This window comes from Cydia splendana, chromosome 26 (assembly GCF_910591565.1).
Source record: "Cydia splendana chromosome 26, ilCydSple1.2, whole genome shotgun sequence".
Lineage (NCBI taxonomy): Eukaryota > Metazoa > Arthropoda > Insecta > Lepidoptera > Tortricidae > Cydia > Cydia splendana.
This window is the reverse complement of record NC_085985.1, coordinates 8424810-8442925: the sequence shown is the minus strand read 5'-3', so window position 1 is coordinate 8442925 and position 18116 is coordinate 8424810. Positions and strand designations below refer to the sequence as shown.

General features: G+C 38.7%; 1 protein-coding gene across 1 annotated transcript in view; it reads right to left on the bottom strand.

Annotated features, from left to right (window-relative positions):
- Positions 1–10607: 10607 nt before the first annotated feature.
- The window catches only part of LOC134803370 (uncharacterized), a 32700-nt gene continuing 25191 nt past the window's right edge, over positions 10608–18116 (bottom strand). The window contains exons 5-6 of the mRNA XM_063776179.1: positions 14646–14717; positions 10608–12014 (exon numbers count right to left, since the gene is read on the bottom strand). Of these exons, the coding sequence (XP_063632249.1) occupies positions 11427–12014; positions 14646–14717 (660 nt within the window). The 3' untranslated portion in view covers positions 10608–11426. The remainder of the gene's footprint in view (positions 12015–14645; positions 14718–18116) is intronic.

The window sequence follows — 18116 nt, the reverse complement described above, 5'->3', positions numbered from 1 at the left end:
CCGAAATCATTCATTCTCGGTAGCAATTTTATTACTCCGTTCCCATATTTTCCCAATGGTTTTCTTCCGCAATCGCCTATTTTTAATATTTTTAAATTAATCTTTTCCGTATAGTTTTCGTTCTTTTAAATATCAAGGATAATATTTTCTTGTTACTGTATGTTAATAGTGTAGTAATTATATTTGTTTCTTGTAGGTATTTCACATACAACAAGTATCAAAAACACTAAAATTAAAACATAATCTAAAAAACTACAAGTAAAAAACCAAACGCTGTCAGCCAATAACTCTAACCTACCTATATCTGGGAGCAGATTCGTTTTTAGGGTCATCAAAAAAAAAAAACCCTAACCTACCTATCTCTGGGAGCACTTTCGTTTTTAGGGTCATCAAAAAAAATAACCCTAACCTACCTATCTCTGGGAGCAGTTTCGTTTTTAGGGTCATCAAAAAAAATAACCCTAACCTACCTATTTGAAAAAAACCTGGTTATTTTTTTTTTAATAAAATAAAATAAAAATATAAAAAAAAAGAGAAAATATGGAGATAGAGAATATTTAGTTAGTGAAAAAAAAGCCTACTGGTTATTTTAACTACTGGGATCAAAAAGAAAAGGGAATAAATTGAGAAAGGGAAAATTTAGTTTATGAAAAAATGTCCACGAAAAATTAAATAAAGCGAAGAAATTCCACTGGGAAAAAATGAGAACGGAGTAATTGCCTCGAAGAAAAAATGATTTGCGGAAATTATGGGCCATTTTAGCGAGGCGATCCAAATTAAAAGGCTCTAGGATAATGTTAGTTAGACTTTGAGCCCGGGAAAGCGCAACGTACGAGCAACCTACAGCTAGTTCCCTGATCCCAAGGTCGACCACTACCCTAGGCAATGTTAACCCCTGCGATTTATGGATGGTGACCGCCCATTCTAAGGGGCTGTCCATAAATTACGTCATCTATTTTTGACGATTTTTGACCCCCCCCCCCTAAAATCATCCAAAAATCATGCTTCATGTGACCCTGTTTCCTCCTACGTCATGCTACCATCATCCGATGTCCAGACCCCCGCCCCCTAATTTGAAATGACGTAATTTATGAATAGCCCCTAACGTAAGTGGAAATTGACTCCTGGACAGCCATGCCCTTGAACTTAAACCGCTAAAAAAATGTTCAAACAAAAACTCAAACGAATACGCTTACCTCGCGCTTCGCGCTCGCTTGATCAATCAGCAATACGATGTTTAAGGCCAAGCGCGCACCACGACTTTTTGTCGCGCGATAATTTAGTCGCAGAAATGTAACGTATGTGTTTATATGGCAGTGCGCGCATATGCGACAAAAAAATCGCAGCGATTTTAAAATTGTGATTTGTCACATTTTTCCGCGACTGCTCGCGACGCGATTGTCGCAAAGTGAATTGCGGCATACGGAGTTGTATGGCCCCGCGCGCACTGCGATAATAAAATCGCACCCGGACCTCAGTCGGCATATCGCTCTCCAAGCGTCAACATGTCGGAACCTGCTGCTGAAGACGCTAGATGTTGACCATTTAATTATGGAAATAGAAGGAGATCACCTTTGTGGTATAAATACTCAAAGTCATACAGCGATCACATATTAAAGACAACGTTTCATGACAAACGACTGGTACGAAATCCATGTTGAGAATGAACAAACGGCGACTTTTTCATCGCAGTGCGCGCAGTGAATTTTCTGCGATATATTACAGCGCGATTCTAAAATCGTGTCGCAAAAACTAAAATCGTGGTGCGCGCTTAGGCTAAGTGCAAAAAATAAATAAAATAAGTTGCATTTACTGGGGATCGAACCGGGTACCTATCCCATATCCTTGCTTGTAAGCGTCTTTCCAACTGCGCTATGATAGCATTTAGATGAGCTGACGAAATTTGGTTACTTATTCTCGAGTAAGAATTTAAATATCTAATTTAAAGAGAATAAAGTGTATAGGGGACGTGCATGAACGATAGGGGGCAGCACAGGAGCCGTCAGATCTTTGGCGCGAAGCGTAGATGTGTAGTTTATGATTCCGATGTAGCCCACGAGATGGCAGAACCTACTATGCACAAGGAAACGTACTTACGAGAACGGTAGATGGTAGCACTTGCTTTGGCAATGTACATGTGAACATATGTTTCCGATTCAGGCCACAAGATGGCAGGCCCTCCAACGCGCACGGTCCCTATAGTGGGCGTGCGTGAACTATAGAGGGTAGCATAGGAGCCGTCAGATTTTCGGCGTGAGGCGTAAATGTGACGTTTATGCTTCCGATGTAGCCCACAAGATGACAGAACCTACTATGCATAAGGAAACGTACCTACAAGAACGGTAGATGGTAGAACTTGTTTTGGCAATGTACATGTTTCCGATTCAGGCCACAAAATGGCAGACCCTCCAACGCGCACGGTCCCTATATGTAGTAGAGGGTTATTGTCATACTAAATTTTGTAGTCACAGTAAATTTACTGCCATCTTTCGATACAGGATTAAAATTAAAATGAAAAAATAAATATCAAAAAAATGTATATATGTATGGATGGATAAATGTTTTTTTTTATTTTTAGAACGCCATATGATTTTGACCCATGTTCTTTTACTGATATGAGTAAAAATTGTTAAATATAAAATGGTGTCGCCATCTAGACGACCATAGGCCAAAGGTATGGCGCCGTATATTAAGAATAAAATTTTCTTTAAAGCGCAAAAAGCCATCATCTCTTGCAAAAAATAAACGAATACGCTTAGCCCGCGCTTGATTTAAATACGATTTTTTTCATTTTTTTCAAAATAAAAAAAATAAAATAAAAAACAACAATTGATACGAAATTTAAGTATAAAAAATACAAAAAGTTATGTAGCAGCATACAATTACTGGGGATGGAACCAGGGACCTCCCTATGCAAACAAAAAAAGCGAACGTTTGCAAAATGCGCCATGATAGTTCTTACTAAAGCTGACGAAATTTAGCTACTCATTCTCAAGTAAAAACTAAATATCAAAATACCGCCGAAACCAGCGATACAAATTTTCTGAATTTTTGGCCATTTAATCTATAAACATATATCAAAAAGAAAAAACTCTTATGATATCGATACGACTATTTGTTTAGGCGACAGGTATCACGACTCCGCCATTTTAAAAAATTTCCAAAAACTGGATTGACAAAAAAAAATTATTTAGTCATAGAATCTGGTCAAAAAATTTCATGAGAATCGGTTAAGAATTGCGACCTGTAGAGGAGAACATCCGGACATACGAAAGCAAAATGCCCGAGTCAAAACGTAGACCTTCGCTTCGCTTCGGTCAAATAATGTCCCGCGGGGGCAGCTTGTGGCGAGTTGACGGTGAGTGACGACACCGCGGACCCCTATTCCAGAGGGCCCTGTCATCTGGCCCTCACCTCTGTGCTTGCCTTGATTGGCCGGCCAGAATGGAGTCGCAAAAGCGGGACCTATGCTCCAGGTTGGAAGTGTAAAATGTCATAACGCCGGCGGCCTGCTGAACAGATTACCGGGATCTGGCTACCGCAGACTCACCTCTCGACAACCTCACAGTCACTCCAAAGTGTTGCCCTGTTGTCGCACTGTGCGTACGGCCATTGCGGGGCCCACTCAATGAGTTGGCGAGTCACCACCTGTCATTTACAATTTTGAGACTGATTGTCACGGCAGGTGTCCGCTAGTCTCTCCCATAGCCCATTATCCAGTCCATCCAACTTTCAAATCTATAGCCCATGACCTTAGTTCCCATCGCAGCACAAAAGTGCTGCACTGCAATAGTCTTTGCACCTGGCGGGGACCATCTCCGGATGTATCACATTGTGCGTTCGGGGATAGTATCCACCACATGTATCCCTTGCTTTTAGATTAACGTGCCTTAAAGTTTTCTCCGCTGTTGGCTTCGTCCCCACGTACGCCTCCCAAAGGTCCGGGACCCCGTGGTCCCGAGATATGGAAAAGACATACAAATAATAATGTTAATTTTATCACATTTATAATACTTAACTCTGTTGGAGAAAGTTTTCCAAACATCTTTATTTATATATTTAACTTATATTTGTACATATATCACGTCCAGAAGTAATTTATTAATGTAATCTACAACCAGGCCCCAATTTCACATCGGTGACAGGTGCGACGAATTGTAAAATCACTGTTGCTGACGTCACAGGCATCCATGGGCTACGATTACCACTTACCATCGGGCGGGCCGTACTTCTGTTTGCCACCATCATTGTATTATTTAAAAAAACTTTATTATATCGGATAAAAACAGATATTTCTCCTGCGAAGTTTCTGACAATTGTCAAAGATTTAGAAGAATTGTAGGTAATTCTTGACAGGTAATGAGTTATATGTCGGAATTTCGTGACAATTGTAGTGTTTCTTGTGACAATTGTCATAAACTTAGCAAGAGAAATATCTGTTTTTTTCCGATATCATAAAGTTTTTTTTAATAATACAATGATGGTGGCAAACAGGAATACGGCCCGCCCGATGGTAAGCGGTAACCGTAGCCCATGGATGCCTGTGACGTCAGCAACAGTGATTTTACAATTCGTCGCACCTGTCACGTTGGTGAAACAGGGGCCAGAAGAATAACAACTTATCAGAAATCATCTAAACATACTTAAAAATCCTAAACGCTGCATACCGCTCTTACAATGCAGGTACGCCGCGCGACACAAAACATTTTTTTAACAGAGTTATGAAAAAAAATGTATGACAAGTTTACTATTTTGTATAGTAGGATAACTGGGCTATTCACAGGTATTTTTTTTCTAGAGCAAATCCTCATAGTTTAATTTTTTTAGAGGATTTACGAAAAATAAAATTAAAAGATTTTTTTTGAATTTTGAATTTCTCGAATTTTTTGTATGGGTGAGTGAAAATTTAGTCACAGAAATGAATTCTTCATCCTCGAATTACACGAAAAAGCCACCAAACTTGATATAGTTGCGAGATATATGCAGATATAAAGATTAGAATGAGGCGCGCCGGAGGCACTTTTACCCCCCCCTCCCCTGCCCACCTGCTGGGGGGAACCTCTTGGCAACCGGGCTTAATCAGCTCAGATCACCCCCAGGAACACCTGTTCCAAGCGGTTTGCTTTGTCTCCAAAATGCAAGGTGGTGGACCTTAGATCTCCTGCTATCACGCTTCAATCAATACCTACTTTGGGTCTTAAGGGGCCCACTGATTAACAGTCCGCCGGACGGTAGCGGCCTGTCAGTTGTTCGGAACTGTCAAAAATTAGTTCTAACTGACAGGCCGATACCGTCCGGCGGACTGTTAATCAGTGGGCCCCTTCAGAATAAACTTTAAAGTCTACTAAAAATCAAATCACAAAAAAAAAGTCAAATTAAAGTTATTTTTTTAAAAGTCGCTGTACAAATGTTGGTCAGTTTGAGGATGGTTTGAGGAGTACAAACTACAGTTTAATTTAATGCTTCTGTTACAGGCCACACCCGGTATAGTAGATAAGTATAGTGTCACAAGGAAGCAAAATGACATATTTCCGGCATTGAGCATTAGAGTTTTCGTTCGCCGTGACATCTATTGTCAACATCAAGCAGTACTCCATTCCGCTACTTGACGCTAGATGTCGACTACGAAATACTTAACTCGCGTTACCACTCTTTTCTTTACTTATATCTTATATTACTCTACTAGATGAGAACCCGGCTTCGCCGCTGGGGTAAAATAAATAATAATACTCATTTTGAATTTAGTAACTATTTACTTTTAGACTCTTAACCTTCATCATGGAATCATGGTTACATGTCTCATCTCCAAAAACTTTAAATGCGATTATCAAAACCTCCAAAATCTTTCTCCTTTAGTTAGTTAGTTAGTTTTGCTGGGTATTTTCCGTAAATCGACATCCACATAGCCTATTTTGCGTGAATCGAGGTAATCATAATCATAATCATAATCATAATAATTTATTGATAATAAAAATTACATGTCAATACTAGATTACAGTGTGTAACTACATAAAATGAGATTTCATCCCAAGAATAAAATTTTAAACCATAGGTTTAACTTACATTATTAATTAATTAAATAGCTCCTTGTGGTCGTAAAACGTCTGCTCGAGAAGCCATTTTTTAAGTTTTGATTTAAAAAGTGAAGCACTTTGTGCTGTTATAATTTCCCGCGGTAGATGATTGTACATCTTACGGCCCATGACGTGGGTGAGTTTTTTGGACTTAGCTAGTCTATGCGGCTCGAGTCGCAGCAGTCCCGCGCGCGCACTACGGGTCTCGTACCTTCGCGGGGGTTCGATGATGGGGTTCATGATGTCCACCTCATCACGCACATTTGTTGCCATATGCAGTATTAAGAGTGAGGGCAGTGTTAATATGCCTAGCGACTTGAAGAGTGGTTTCGCAGAGCTGGTTTGCGGAATGCGCGCTATCGCACGCACAGCTCGTTTCTGGAGGCGGAAAACCCTCTCCCAGTCGGCGGCCGCTGCCCACAGCTCGATCCCATACTGTAAACGTGAGTGCACTGAAGCGAAGTAACAGGCCCGGACCATTTCAGTTGGGAGTATTCGTGCCAATCGTTTTAAGGCAAAACATGCTGTAGCCAGTTTTCCACACGTTTTATCTATATGACCTCCCCAGGTGAGGCCGCTGTCTAACTCAAAACCAAGGAATGTTGAGTTCATAACTTGATTGATAGGACTTCCATTCGCTAGTACTGACAACTGCCTCATTTGACGTCCAGAGAGGTCAAAGCTGATGAAGTGTGTTTTGGTAGTGTTCAAAATAAGGCCGTTACTTCGAAACCAATTTGACACTGATGTGGCGGTCATGTTCAGCTTAGCCCTACTCTAACCACCCCAGCTCCTCCACGAAACCTAGCAAGGTCTTCAGGCTGCTAACTGCCTCCCTCAGAGGTGATACAGTTCAAATAAGAATGCACGACGACAACAAGTGGAGATTCGGAACAATTACAGAAAGAAAAGGGAAGCTCCACTACGAGGTGGAAGTAGAAGGAAGATTACACCAGAGACATTATACAGATCAAATTAAAAAGGCATCAACATCATACAGCGGGAATGTTCCATACGTCTATTTACCCAGGCCAAGTTCGCCGACAAAATAACCTACACCAAGTCAACCGGATGTAGAAACAACTGCAGCTCCTGAAGGTGTTAATGATGCTCAGAATGTACGTAGCCCAAGGACAAGGCAAAGTGGTGTGTCTGACTTAAGAACCATACCTATGGATGTACAACCAGAACCTCAAACCCTAGATGAAGCACAGGCAACTACATTTCCAGAGACAGTTGAGAACTCTACAGAACCCGTGCTACGCCGGAGTACAAGAAATAGAAAAGCACCAACACGTCTCAATCTCTAACCTGACTTTGAATCCATTAACGAGGGAGAGTGTTAGACCTTCATGGTTTACTTATAGTTCGTTTTTTTAGCATTAGAAATAAGGTAAACAATCTTGATGTGTCTTTTAATAGAAAAACACATTTTAAAAATAAGTTACGGCAAATATGTAACAATTATAAATCTAATACCATCTTTTATATTCTTCTGCTTTCATAAATAATAGTTATTGATTTTTAAAAAGCGTTTTTCAATTAAAAGACATGTCAAGATCGCTTACCTTCTTACAAGTTCTTTCTAATGCTAAAAAAAACGAACTATAGATATCGATGACTAGAAGAATGTAATATTTGAGTTTACTTGACTTATCGATTTAGCTCTTAGAGAATATAACCAAACGGAGTGGTCATTAACAGACGTTCCCCTCTGTCGAAAATAGGCGGCCAATGGTCAACCACATGTATGGACTGACGTTTATCTGACATGGCTATTTTGACGTTACGTATACATTTGATGTGCCCCTCCCCCGCAAAAAACGGCAGACTATTTTGTACCGAAAATTATAGACATGGCGTCTAAGATTTAGCTATCAAATAAAGCACATATATATTTATATATTATTATTTAATGTAATTAGAGATACAACAGTATTGTTGTTTTTTGTAACCACTTTTAATTCTACTCTACAGTCCCGTTGCCAGACGGGCTGAAGGCTCAATTTACTCCGGCGGTTCGTACGTCTTAACCTTTTTGTGAATTTTATTCAAGACCATGTAATAATAGTCGAAGTCCACATATATCTTGGCGACCTTGTGGTGAAGAATGAGAGGCGCCATATCACTTGCCATGTAGGCCCATTTCTCATTTTTCTGCTTGATGTTCAATATCTCGAAAATCTTCACAGCCTTCCTAAACAGATATCTGAGCATTTTGCAAACATAGCCAACCCTAAAACGTACCGTCGTTTTGTCTACGTATTCTTGTCTTAGATACTGTTTGAAATAATGCCGTGCCATATAGACTAGCTGCAGCATACTGTCAAGCATTTTGGTCCTTAACTGGTAACTAACTGCCGTCATGTAATCGTCCGTTTTATCCTTGAATGTCTGTACTCGTCTACTCCCTGGTTTTAATTTTATAGTTCCTTCAAGACTTCTCCTTATATATTTACGTAATAACACTTCGTCAGTTTTGAATTGGTCGATGTCTATTTCTGATTTTACCTTTTTCATTAAACTAGGGATATACGAGTCTATGGGTACTTGTGAAATTGAGATATTGCCTTGAATTCTTGGGTTTATTTTTCGTAGTTCTACTAGAGACGTGTATATGCCTAAAAATAAAAAAATAGTAATCGGAAAATTAGATGCTTAGGTATATTACATTTTACATTACACCTTATCGCTCTAGTGTAGGTACATTATAATGGTATCAAGGGAATAGAGTGTATAGAGGCGGATTGTCAAAGTATATTATGTAGCCACTGTAAATTTACTGCCATCTTTCGCCAGAATATAAAACTGTTAGAACGCCATTTGACTTTGATCCTTATTCTTTCACTGTTGTGTTAACTTATTAAATATTAATATTAACGCCATCTACTCGACTGTAGGCCAAAGGTATGATGCAATCTTTTCGAGCGATGGCGCCATAACCTTCAGCCTACTCTCGAGTAGATTGCGTGAATATTAATATTTAACAAGTTAACACATATCAGTACAGTGAAAGAATAATGATCAAAGTCACATGGCGTTCTAACAGTTCGTCTGTCGAAAGATGGCAGTAAATATACTGTAGCTACATAATTTACCATGACAGTAACTTTCTGTTTCAAATTCTCTTTGCTGGTATCTAGTAAATAGTTGATTTACAATAACCAATTAAATGTACCTATTAAACAAATAAAAAAAGTTTTTTTAGCAGGTACTCACATATCAAAAATAAGATTATCGTGAAACGACCCATCATTATTATTTTCACATTTGTAATAAAATATCTCGCTACTCTATTATTGTTATTAACTGGTTATTAATCGGTTTATTAGGAAGTTTAAATACCGGTACCGAATCTTAGATTAGGTAGGTACCTACACTTAAATTGTAATTCGTTTTCCGTTAATCGTCGGTATATATTTTATCAGTTTTCGTAATTTTTAAGTATATCTAGGTATTAACATAGAGTAATAACTAATAAGTAATCATAGAGTGCTCACTCCATACAGCAGTTTCCTTACCAGAACCATAGATACATATAGTAAGACAAGAGTGCTCACTCCATACATCAGTTTTGGTACCAAAAATATTAGTATTTTCATAGTCGACATCTAGCATCGAGTAGCGGAATTATCAGTACTTTAAGTAGCAGTAGTAGTACTATCAATTGACAATAGATGTAGCACCAAACGGAAACTCTAATCTCAACAACATAAGACTTTCCGGTCGGTGCTACATCTATTGTCACTTACTATATTTCTCTATGTCACGATGTAATGTTTCATATAAATTCCATATTAGCAAATCGTTTTGACAGTTCTAAAAAAGTAACTGATTTGACTAGTAGGAAAATACCCTGTTAATGTATAACCTTCTAACCACCGACAGGGCACCTTAAGCTGGTTCAGAAAATCCACTTATAGGTCTAGTAAACGTTTCATAGTTTTCGAGATAATCGAACTTTTCTCTCTCCTACCTCCTAAGTCCTGAGTTCCTTTAAAAAGAACAAATTAAAATCGAATTCTGAACTATAATGGAATAAAAGAAGGTACCAAATTCAAAACTGCAAAAATGACTCCGGGTCTTAGGAGGCTAATTGTGTCTGAGCACCAACCTCCTGGACGCTTCGGGCCAAAGATTAATGCCATTTATAATAAATCATTTAATTCAGACCAAGTTCGATCCATGTAAGTTAGTTACAGAGGTATCTTAATAACTATGTTAGTGGCACAATACAAAGACAAAAAAAAGAATAATATAACGTCGGGTGACAAGCAAAACTCACTAAGTACTATCAAAAAATTAAAGTAACAATGCACTTTATTACACTTGTAACACGGTTTATTGTCCAATAATTTCAATGATGTTAGTTAGTGACTTTTGCTTGTCACCCGACGATAAAATAATTTAAATAATAAAGAACTAAATATATTACCTACACGATATAGGTTAGCCCAATGGTGGGTAAAGTACAGCCCGCGGGACATCTCCGGCCCGCGAATGGATTTTATCCGGCCCGCCGCCGGTCCTATGAAATAATTAGTATATGGAATAAACTAATTATTTCACAATACGAGTACAATTCTAGCCCTCCACTTAAATTTCCTAAACTTTCTGGCCCCCCCATGAAAAAAGTTTACCCACCACTGGGTTAGCCACTTCAACCGAGTAGCGAGTAGACCGCGAGCCACGAACAGATTTCCATGACCAATCGCCTCCCGGGTGATAACTAGTATATTGGTTAACGGCTATGTATGATGATCCCTCATGGACGTCAACTGGCGCTCCGTTGGTGGGTTGAGGAATGACAGCCACCGAAACATGTAAAAAATCAAATAAATTTTGTCATCGCCTCCCGTTTGATACTTTGTCAGAATATAGTTTAGATGTTATTATAAATAAAAAAAACCGTCAGCCGGTTGTATAGCGGTGGAAAGACCGTCAGCTACTTGCATATACATGTAAAAAATAAGCGCTGTACCTTTTCATTATAGTAATAACTAAATCATGAAACTTTGCATGTAGGATTTCATCAGGCATTTCAATAAACGCCTTATGGATTTGCGGACATGTCAACTGACGGTGTTTCCAGCGCGATACAATCGGCTGACTATTTTTTTTAATTCATGATAACATCTAAACTATGCGGGAGGCGATTGATTGATTTTGATTTTGATTTTAAATTCCTTTTGATAAGTAAATAATCACGTTAAGATAATTTATTTATTACTAATTTTACTCCTACGATTTCAAAAAGTACTTTTATTTACTTATTTTTACATAAATACAAGACGCGCTAGTAAAAAGTGACAACAATTTCTTACTTTTTTTGGTCTTGCAGTATAGAGTGATTTAATCCATGAAAACTAAGTACACAGGTTTGGCGTCATTTTGTTTAACCCTATCCTTAATCTCATCGTATTCTTCTTTCGTAAAACCAGGATCGCATTCATCTTCACTAAGATCAGGATTATACACTCTCCGGCACCATTTCGCTACGGTTTCTGGGTGAGGCAAAGCCAAATCGAATTCCTCTCTCACGAAATTATAAGCACGCGGTGAGACTAGATGAAGCGTCATCACGTATTTCTTCAGGGCGGCGCTAGGCTCTGACAACTTTCCTCTCGCAGAAGAAATAAAATGATCAAGCAACGGGTTGTTTATTCTTAAACAATTCATAACAGTAATGTATTCTCTGTCATTTCTTTCTTTCTGTGCGAATCTGATCAAATTCTCGCTTTCGGTTTCTTTACTCTTCCTTAGTCTCTTAAGCTGCATTCTCAAAGCTCTAATTGTCAAATTGCGTTTGTTTGCTACTTTTTGTACTCGTTTTACTGTCCTTTCTAACTGGTTAATTTTATTTAAGAGTTCTCTATTATTGTCACAGCACGGATGGGCTTTGTTTGAAGATGCGGCAGGAGCTTGGGTTACAAATGGAACCTAAAAGATACGAAGTGCGTTAAAAATAAATGTAATTATTAAGAATTTGAAAGACGATTTTGAGGGCAGATGCTTTACGTATTAACTCACATATTTTATGGACGGGTCTAACGCGATTTTTTTTTTATGTGTAGTGGGTGGTTTGAAAATGTGATGTCTACCCCAAACTTTTCTATACACTTTTCGTCGGGTAGTTGTACAAATCTCTGTTTTGACATTTTGCTGGGACCATGGTATAATAATATACTCCGCTTGGTACTCTATTCCGAGATTCGCGTATGACCTAACTTACACGGGCCTACGTCATCATGCTGTTTACAGGTTCTCAAACTTTAAAATGTGGGAGAATTTTAACCAACGGTGAACATTATTTTAACGGCATTAATTTTAAGTTATTCATGTAGAAACATAGTAAAATAAAACAAATCTAATGTATTAAATTAAACTCTATTTATCTATACAAGACAAACGTATGAAAAACTAATTCACAGTTACACATTAATTACCAAGCTTACGACGTGAAAAGTTTGGAAAACACTGCGACTGCAATTAACACGCGTTCGACAAGGATGACGGTCAGGGCATGAAGTTATCTAGATCCGAATTGTCAAATGTGACAGCGCTATCCTGTGTTGCCAGTAATGTAAACAGAATTACCCGAACGTCTGAATTTTTTTTCGTGAATCGGAAGATATTGCTAACGAATAATTAAAAATGACGTGTTATAGTAAAATTTAAGATAAAATACATATAAATGAAAATTATAAAATTATAAAGAAATATTTTAACTTATTAACCATAGGTATAATGTACCCATGTAACATGTTATGTTGAAATAAAGTGGCAATGTTATTGTGACGTAGGCCCGTGTCACTCTGGGAATAGAAGACCATGTTTTATTAGACCATGGCTGGGACATCAGTCAGCCGCGACCACGACCAGTGAAACCTGTGTCGAAACGTCGGTAAATCAAGGTAATTGAATAAAATTCGCGTTAGACCCGTCTATAAATGTGAGTTAATATGTGTTTAAAACGCGGAAGTTTTAAATATTATAGATGCTTTACGATTTTAAATAAGCAGGCAGACACCAAGCTCAGGGCACTAAGTTGTTTTTTAACCGCTCGTGCTAATATTGATACCCGAGCAAGCGAAACATTCCAAAATTGAACCACGAGCGTAGCGATCGAATGTTGAGCGTTGCGTGGGTTTCAAAGCACGAGGGTTAAACTAAATTTGCCCCCGAGTGAAACACAAAGTTTTTCACCACAGCAACCCAAAGCAAATATTATATTATACAGTGAAACCTGGATAAGTGAGACTTCAAGGGACGAGCAGATTTGTCTCACTTAAAGAGGTATTCCACTTACCCAGGCTCTCAGTTAGCCAGGTACAAATAAATTTCTGTCTCATTTACAAAGGGGCCCCTTAATAGAGGTGAGAATAGAGGATATACCTCAGTTATAGAGGTGGTTAATAAGGTATTTTGTAATTATCTTTAAATGTTTAGGTAAAGTAATCCTTGTACCTAAATATTTTTTAAGTCTGTTTAAATATTTCTTTGTATTTATTTTGAATGATTTTCCAAAGGATAGATTTTTTCAATTAAATTTGATACGGACTTCATTGCGTCTTAGAAATTTATTAAATGAAAATTTGTTTATGTTGATGCTTGATGATGTTTGATGTTTAGACAAATGCGGAATTTGTGGATAGACTAAGTGTTAGTAAGAATACGGAAATAGATCAATAAAGTCCAAGTTAGAGAGGTCATAGATTGACGTTATCTCAGATACAGAGGTAATTCGTATAAAATAAAAAAAAAACAATTAGGAAAATGTAATCTTATAAATATAGTCTCAGTAAAAGAGGTAAAATACACTCTCTGTCTCAATTATAGAGGTAAATGTGACTATAAAATCACAACAACTAATCCCAGTTATAGAGGTTCGTTTTATCTCACTAACAGAGGTAGTGCTAAAGTGTCGGGACCGCACCATGAGTCCCAGCTATAGAAGTTTCTCACTTATCCAGGTCCCACTTAACCAGGTTTCACTGTATTATCAAACAAAATCAAACCGAATCAAATTCAAATGAATGTTATTAAATATTTATCATTTAAAAATCAATTCTACCAGCAAACATAAGAAAACAACTCAAAATCTGCATTTGATTACTTTGCCTCAGGAAGGAAAACATCGTGAGGAAACCGGACTATGTAATCCTAATAAGGCCTAGTTTCCCTTCTGGAAGGTCAGATGGCAGTCGCTTTCGTAAAAACTAGTGCCTAAGTCAAATCATGGGATTAGTTGTCAAGCGGACCCCAGGCTCCCATAAGCCATGGCAAAAATGCCGGGACAACGCGAGGAAGAAGGAGGCGCAAGATAAGACGTAGCCAGGCGTGGCTCACTCCGCGATTTCGTCGCTTTGCTACAGGTAGCTACAAGTACATCCGTTCCACACCAATTTTGGTGGCTAGCCATAAGCCGCGCGTGGCGCTGTCGCCACCTAGCGGCCAAATCTGTCCTGGTCGTAACAGACGCGTTTTGTTAGAGAGTGAGTCTTCTGTACCTAGTACTATTATTTATTCTGTGACGTAGCGTTCAAAGGGTTAAAGAAACTGAACAGGTACCTCATAAAACTCATCCTGGACTTCCATTTCATAGCTGGGGCTTGGTACCATGGTATCGGAGGACGATGGACTCTGAAATCAAGACGTACGTACAGTCAACTGTAAAATAATGGGTGTAGCCAACATATTCAAAAATATGTCCCGTAGTTCTTAATTCGCTGACATAAGAGCTATGGGACATATTATTGAGATGATTTGTACACCCATATTAACAAGCTTTTATTAGGTCGACCTGTATGTAACTAACTTGTAATGGATTACAAGTTAGTTACATACAGGTCCTGTACCTCGACCTGTATGTAACTAACTTGTAATCCATTACAAGTTAGTTACATACAGGTCGACCTAATACCTTAGATTCCAATCTGTTACCTTAGAATTTAACCATCTTCCAAGGATCGTAGGGTCATGAAAATTGGCAGCTGTATGTAGTTCTGATGACAATACAATAATATGGTACTGTCGAACTGATCTGATGATGGAGACAGGAGGTGGCCATAGGAACTCTGTGATGAAACAACGCAACCTAATTGTGTTAGGGGTTTTTAGAATTGTCTCGATGAGTATTAGTTGTCTGTCGTATGAAAAGTACAGTCAGCGATAAAAGCTTGTACCAAAAATGAAATTTTTGCCAAAAACTTATTTTTACAGTTGACTGTTGTACCTCCCGCCCCTTCTTACTTACTTACCTACTCGTAATATGAACACCCCCTTCAGATATACCCCTAAATATGGCCATGTGATCGTCTAGCTAGTAGTTAGGACCCCTCTGAAGTGAACCGCGGTAACCTCAAATTCTTTAATGAGTATCAGCTAAATTTTGGACTCTTGACTTTATTTATTATTACCTAGATTTTGAGAACAGATATTTATGGTAATAAGATAATTATTTATGGAAGTAAGAAATAATCTAAAGAAAATTATTCAGAGAAATAGAAAATTATTCAGAATTTATTAGTGCAACGTAAATGATGGTGTAAAATTTACTATAATGTATTTAAGTATTGCAGCATATATGATGATATAAAATATATAAAAATGTTGTTGGTAAAATCCTGCCACACCTATTAAGCTTCCGGGATAACATAGAAGCAGCACTCCTGAGATAAGCTCTTTTACACCCTAGCATTTCAAGGTTAATTATAATTAACTATCATCTTCTAAACGTTGTGTGATTTAATCACACGTGCTGCTCCGTACGCCCGATGCAGGTCTGGAAGCTCTTAGTCCGATTTGCAAGTATTAATCGGAACACCTACCCTACCAGTTTAGCCAGAAGGGCTATGACCAACACTTCGTAACCTAAACGCACCTAGATGATGATGAAAAGAAGTGTCAAAGTATCCATCAATCATCATAATTACTTATCTTTTTTATGTTCAAAAGCTAGGGATGCTAATCCCTTAGTCCCATTTCCCAGAGCTGATAATCTAGACAGAATTCCTAGTTTTCTAGATGTATAAACGAAGTACCGAGTTTATTCTCTAATTATTATGTTTAATCGAGGCCGAAATTGAGTATTCACTCAATGTATCCTTTGTACTGCTCTTGCCTGACAAAGATTCCCTAAAGCAAACCGTTCTTCAATCCCAGAATAGTCTGCGTTCCTAGATCCAGATTGATAATTAAGAGATTATGTTGTAAATACCTGATTGTATTACTCAGTACTTCGTCCCTACACCAGACAACCAGAAATGAAAAATAAAAATTTATAAAGCCGTTAATGATCCCCATATAAATTAGAAATTAGGAAGATTTAGGCAGATGAACCCTTCACCTTTTAAACACTCGTATTTTAAGATTAAGAAACCATATTTTTAAACCCTTAAAGAGAAATATATATCAACCATATCAATTGTATAAACCAGAACTAAAAAGGACCCTAATAAACAAATGAGTGTGTGATTCTACCCTAACTCTACCCATTGTCCCTAATCTAGTACATTCAAAGCATAGTTCGTTCTTACCATCGACCTAATGCTTTGTAATATACGCAAGTGTGGTCCCTACGAGAAGCTGTAACGTTCGGCAGGCGAAACCGAGAAGGCAACCTACAGGCCAGTGTATTTGACTCCCTCCTTATCGCCCGCGGGCATGGTGGATAAGAATAAGTCGCCCTATTCCGTGTATATAAGAGTATCAGTACCCTAGCACACACACATACCGATCACATGGAAAACTCTGCCGCAACAAAGACTATAAGTGCAATATCAGTCACGACAGAAGCCTTTCCCCGCCACCAGCACTAGTATGAACCGGAGCACCGAAATATATAAATATATTTAATAGGAGACCTAGTCTCAATTACTGTCGACTTCAGTAGGCAGGATTTACACCCAATGACGCGCACGTGACGTCCCCACATCCATCTAAACAGCTGGACCTTGAGACTAGTGAGATAATTCGTCTCTTATGTTGATATAGAAGAGACGCCAAGTCCTCTCAAACTTGGAGCAAAAGACTCCTAACCATCCAATCCTTTGGCACCGTTAGGCGGAGTGAATGCTTAGCAGGACAAACTGTCAGTCCAAACAATGATCTGGTTTTAAAATAGCAAAAAGATCCCATAATAAAACACTAAAAATAGCTAAGTTATCGCAAAATTAAACTAACTTAATAGAAAAGTGAAGTTCCCTTAAACACTGTTCCATTCCAAGCCCCGTCCATGCAACGACATTGTCACTGCGTAATATGACGGCACTCAGAACACACGGCGTAGGAAACCTCACAATAACTAAAATCCCATACATGGCAGTAAAGAAACTCCACAACAGCCCATGTCCAGCGTTACGACGATATTGTCTCCGTAAAACCAAACACAGACACAAATTCTAAGTTTAAATTTACCAGGATAATTCCAAGTAAAACAAACACAGAAAAAGTAGCAGAGTAACTTCACTTACCAGTATTACGTAACGCCCGAAAACCAGAGTCACTGCTAGTCCGATGGTTGAAGAATGAATGAACCGAGTCGACGGTCCGCTCCGCCTTTTATACCTTTTTCTAGCGACGAGCCGGCGACTATGCGACATATTGGCGATTAAACGGTGACATACTTGCGACATACTGGCGTCCCGCGACATACTAGCGTCCCAATAGTGACATACCGGCGACAAGTTGCGACATTCTGGGGCCCATTGGCGACATGCGACGTACTGGCGACCTATTAGGGACCCACGACATTATGGCGACCCATCGGCGACATGCGACGTACTGGCGACCTATTAGGGACATGCAACGTATTGGCGACCTATTAGGGACATGCGACTAGGGTCATAACGGCGACATATTGGCGACATAACGGCGACATAACGGCGACATATTGGCGACATATCGGCGACATAACGGCGACAGAACGGCGACATATTGGAGACATAACGGCGACATATCGGCGACATAACGGCGACATATCGGCGAAATAACGGCGACATATTGGTAACATAAACGGTGACACAATAGTGACATAACCGG